This window comes from Myxocyprinus asiaticus, chromosome 45 (genome assembly GCF_019703515.2).
Source record: "Myxocyprinus asiaticus isolate MX2 ecotype Aquarium Trade chromosome 45, UBuf_Myxa_2, whole genome shotgun sequence".
NCBI lineage: Eukaryota > Metazoa > Chordata > Actinopteri > Cypriniformes > Catostomidae > Myxocyprinus > Myxocyprinus asiaticus.
Window position 1 is genome coordinate 32,255,723 of NC_059388.1, and position 5,108 is coordinate 32,260,830.

The 5,108-nt window shown below is 39.8% G+C and overlaps 1 protein-coding gene across 1 annotated transcript in view; it reads right to left on the minus strand.

Annotated features, from left to right (window-relative positions):
* The window catches only part of LOC127435169 (leucine-rich repeats and immunoglobulin-like domains protein 3), a 31,742-nt gene extending 26,836 nt beyond the window's left edge, over positions 1 to 4,906 (minus strand). Inside the window, exon 1 of the mRNA XM_051688406.1 lies at positions 4,504 to 4,906. Coding sequence (XP_051544366.1) covers positions 4,504 to 4,811 — 308 coding nt within the window. The 5' untranslated portion in view covers positions 4,812 to 4,906. The remainder of the gene's footprint in view (positions 1 to 4,503) is intronic.
* Positions 4,907 to 5,108: the final 202 nt, after the last annotated feature.

Consider the following 5,108-nt stretch of genomic DNA (forward strand, 5'->3'; position numbering starts at 1 on the left):
CTGTCCATTTTGCTTACATATGAAAGAAATTCTCTGTCAGCTAATGATGTTAATTATACAGGGACCAATTTAAATTGTTCATATTTATTTTAAACAGTTTTATTGCATATTTGCTTACAAGTGCAATACCAAGTTAACATAGAACTGTTAATGAAGCTTTTTTTCTGCTTAGCATGTGAGTAACAGGATAAATCGTTTTTTATTTATTATGCAGATTTTTATTTTTTGTTGCAATAATAACAAGGTGCTGTTTGGTTTGTAATGTATTCATTGCGCCCTCTTGTGTGACTTAGGACATTTTAAATGTACATATTTGATTTACAACTTTATTTCATTTTCGCACAGATTGAATATGATGTCTTGAAATTGCATATATATTTTTCACATTTTTATTTTTAACATGCATAATGTTTACAAGTACCATTTACGAGTATTTGCACTGGTAATGGTACTGTACCTTTAAGTAAATGAGCGCCTATTAACGAGAGAGGACTCAAATGGCTACTTTAATTTAATTTACATCATCAGCTATTCGTAATTAGAATTAAATGTCTTTTTTTATCATCAACTGACTGTACAGAACAGAAAGAGTATTAAAAGAGACATTATTCAATGAGAAATGGGTTGTGTGGATCTCGTCTTTGGACACATTATAATACAAATTTTACTCTCAACACGCAATGAAAAGATCTCGCTGCTGAACATTTATCAGCCAGTGGACAATCACAGACATTTTTTAGTCACATAGCACAAAATTTGGTTTCATATGTGAGTGATTTATGCATAGAGTAAAAGATCGATCTTGGGATTTAAGAATCGATATTGAGGGGGGCCTGGGTATCTCAGCGAGTATTGACGCTGACTACCACAACTGGAGTCGCGAGTTCGAACCCAAGGCGTGCTGAGTGACTCCAGCCAGGTCTCCTAAGCAACCAAATTGGCCCGGTTGCTAGGGAGGGTAGAGTCACATGGGGTAACCTCCTCGTGGTCGCTATAATGTGGTTCTCGCTCTCGGTGGGGTGTGTGGTGAGTTGTGCGTAGATGCCGTGGAGAATAGCGTGAAGCCTCCACATGCACTATGTCTCCGCGGTAACGCGCTCAACAAGCCACGTGATAAGATGCACGGATTGACGGTCTCAGACGCGGAGGCAACTGAGATTCGTCCTCCGCCACACGGATTGAGTCACTACGCCACCACGAGGACTTCGAGTGCATTGGGAATTGGGTATTCCAAATTGGGGAGAAAAGGGAAAAAATCATAATTTTTTAAAAAGTATTCTTCGGTCAGACGCTGAGCATTCGCATACAGGATGCGTGGCGCAAATTTCATCACCAGCAGAGTGCACGAGCACTAAACGATATTAAGATCATTTCAAATGAAGATACCAGTGCATCAATGAAAATCTATATTTTTACCTAGCCCCAACGTCTAAAAAAACCATGGTAGTCGTTTTTCGTAAAGGTGTGAGTCAGTTTTGTGTTTTACTCTGAAACTGAAGTGATTTAAAACAGCTGCTGTCGCCTCAAACTCTCCACAGACGAGAAAACACACACACACTTTTCTCTTTCCAGATGTAAATCATGAAATGCTTTTTTCCTTCTATTTTTCCATTCCCATTCTGGCAACGAGAGCGCTTCACAGCCAAAAACTTGAGGCCTCCATCTCTCTCTCTCTCTTAATGGCTTCCATCTCTAGTCAGGTTTAGCTGCTAATTCAGCAGAAATAATAGGCGAGGGAAAAACAAAAGCTCAGCCAGTTTAATGCGTTAACATGCGCTGCAGAACTGCTCATAAATTAGCATGCCAGAGTGCAAAAAATCCACCTCAAACCCCCCTGAGAGCACAGCTCCTCTCTATATAAACTTTACGAAACGTGCACGAAAGAGGCTGGAGTCTTTTAAAAGTAGGAATACAATTATTTTCCGTGTTTACTGAAGTGTAATCAATATAATCAAATGAAAACAAACATGCACAACAGGACTGAAATAAAACAGAATGCAATAAGAACGTAAATGTAAGCGTGAAAAAATAAAGTCAGTCCTGTAATGTATAAAAATAACATGCAAATGAAGTTAAAACAAAGTACTGTGAAACACAATACACTGATTCATGTGCTAAAACCTTTCAAACATTCTCACTTCAACTTTATTCACAACATGACATCATCAGCATTAAAATCACTTTATTTGGATTGCAAACTTTTTTTGATCAATGCAACGGCGTAGATTTGGTTTGAACATTGAGGGGGACCAAATGGGGATCGCTGAACGACTGACGTTTAAACTGAGATTTTGAAGTCGACTAGTTGACTAGTCTAAAAAGAAACCAACCTTCAGAAAACAGTCAAAAAAAAATGTGTTTATGCGACCTATTTCAAATACTTAATCTATTCGAAATCCGAAGTTAAATTCCACTGAAAAGGGGCATTTATATGCGACGTGCTCGCCTTGCATTATGATAACTGTACATTAAATATAGAACATGACACACATTCACTGAATCAATGTTAGCGAATATTTAATAGACATATTTATTGAAAACAACTGAATGAATAGTGCAGGACCAATGGAGCAACCCCGCCTGTTCTAAACGGAATTCACCACGTAAACGTTACTTAACATATTAAAACAGGAATATTTAAGGCCTGGGTATCTCAGCGAGTACTGACGCTAACTATCACCCCTGGAGTCGCACGTTCGAATTCAGGGCGTGCTGAGTGACTCCAGCCAGGTCTCCTAAGCAAGCTCAGTTGCTAGGGAAGGTGGAGTCACATGGGGTAACCTCCTTGTGGTCGCTATAATGTGGTTCTCACTCTCGGTGGGGCACGTGGCGAGTTGTGTGCGGATGCCGCGGAGAATAGCGTGAAGCCTCCACATGCACTATGTCTCCGTGGTAACGCGCTCAACAAGTCATGTGATAAGACGCGCGGATTGACGGTCTCAGACGCGGAGGCAACTGAGATTCGTCCTCCGCCACCCGGATTGAGGCGAGTCACTACACCACCACGAGCACTTAAGAGCGCATTGGGAATTGGGAATTCCAAATTGGGGAGAAAAGGAGAGGAACCCCCCTAAAAAAACAGTCAGGGTATTGTTGAAAATAATTAACAGGTAGACTAAGCCAAATCTACGAGAGAGAGAAAATGCGCTGAAAAGTTGCGCGTATTTCTCGACATGCAGTCGTGCATTAACCATTGATCTAATATGACAGCTGTTCGGTAAAGAACATTAACCAATAACAGTTACGATGTAAAAAAAAAAAAAAAAAGTAGCCATAGGCCTATGATGTAGCCTACAACAAACCTAATGTATTCTAAACATGACGTGCACACACAATAAAAAGCTAGTTTAACCCGTTAAGCAGTCGGCACATCGTTGATTTTCTAGGCTACTCAAAAGCATACATTTTTAAATGAGCTAAATTAACACGTCGACATGGTCCGGTGAAAGACGGGAGGCGGCTATCCTGCGCTTGATAAAGCCTGCACAGCTGAAAAATAACGTACAAGCATCCACAGATTTAACGAAGACTCAAATGTGAAAACATCCATAGCGTTTGGAAATCCGATTTCGGCACCAACACCACCGAAGTGATTTCATAACTACTTTGCTTGTCTAGCAAGAGGATATTTTCCCGCGTGCGCCGCAAGTGAGAGAGGGTAGAAGCACGCGCAGACTGAGGTGAAATGAAACTCTGTATCTACTCCAGATATCCTCTTTTGTATTATTAATTCTATTTAAAATATGTAACATTAATATGACAGTAATTTAAGCGCAGCCACTGTAAAATATATAAAGCGGAACGTAAAGGTGTAAAAATTTTGATCAGTTTAATGGTGGGGGGGGATTTTAACCGACTAGTAATTCCAATGTCGACTAGCAGCATCAGAACTGTTTATTCGACTAGTCTCGCACATCCCTAATTGTAATGTTTCATTATAACACATTACACAATGCATAAAAGCAGTTCAAATAAATGCACAGATCAATAAAAAAGTGTATGCATTGCATACTCTTAAATATGTATACACTGTATCATATCAAACATTCAGAAAAAGCATTAGGGATCATGTTTGTTCACAGCATTGGGGGGGACGGGTTCCCTAGTCACCCCCCAATTCTACGCCAATGGATCAATGAATAATTTTTATTTTAATTCCTATGACACATTGAAGTTGTTTGGACCTTAAACTCATTTTAATAAGTGTGTGGGATTGTGTTTAGATTATTTTGGGCATTTAAACTGAACACACATTGAATCAAATGCAAAATTCTGACCAGTACTTTTAATATTAATTAATGGTGTGAATTTAATGGTCAATTTTGACCATACTTTTTAGTCATGTTTGTTTACATGTTTGTTTAACAGTACAAACATTCTTGTAATTTTTTATAACGACTTTAAATATAATTCACATTATATCCTAAATGTTTGAGGCAGATTCAACAGCAGATAAATCAATAAATAAACATGTTTTTTCCAATGAGAGACACAAAGACTCACAGATGGGTGATGCACGCGGGAAGCCGCTCCAAACTCCTGCCGTGTTTTAATCGACTACAGTCCGCTAAAGATCCAACACACGAGCACACAGACGGACAGGGTTCTGGTTCCGAAAGATCCGAGTCTCCGTGAATCACTTTCAACCCCGCACAGAGAAATAAAAGCATTGCGAGTTTCACAGCGCAAACGGGCTGCGACATTTTCACCGTCCGATTCACACAATCAAGCCTTAAAAGTTCAAATTCCGTACGTCTATTGAGTTCTCGGCGAGTTAAGTTAATCTCTTCTTCGTGTTTACTATCATGCATAATCGTGCATAAATCAGCACCTCCCCGTCCGCTCCATCTCTGCGAGAAACTTTCACCAACTTTGTTTTTCCATCGCGCTGGAATCAGAGCTGCATTCCGTCGTGCGCGCTCCCGAGGGCGGAGACGCAGCACACGCACCGGCAGAGGGATTATGGGTAATGTAGTTCAAATAGATGGACGCGCAATAAATGACTAATAAGCATCCAATGTGCTGTAAACAGGGCTGGGGAGTAATGGTATACATGTAACGGGATTATATATTTAAAATATATCTAAATATTAGTAACTGTATTCCTA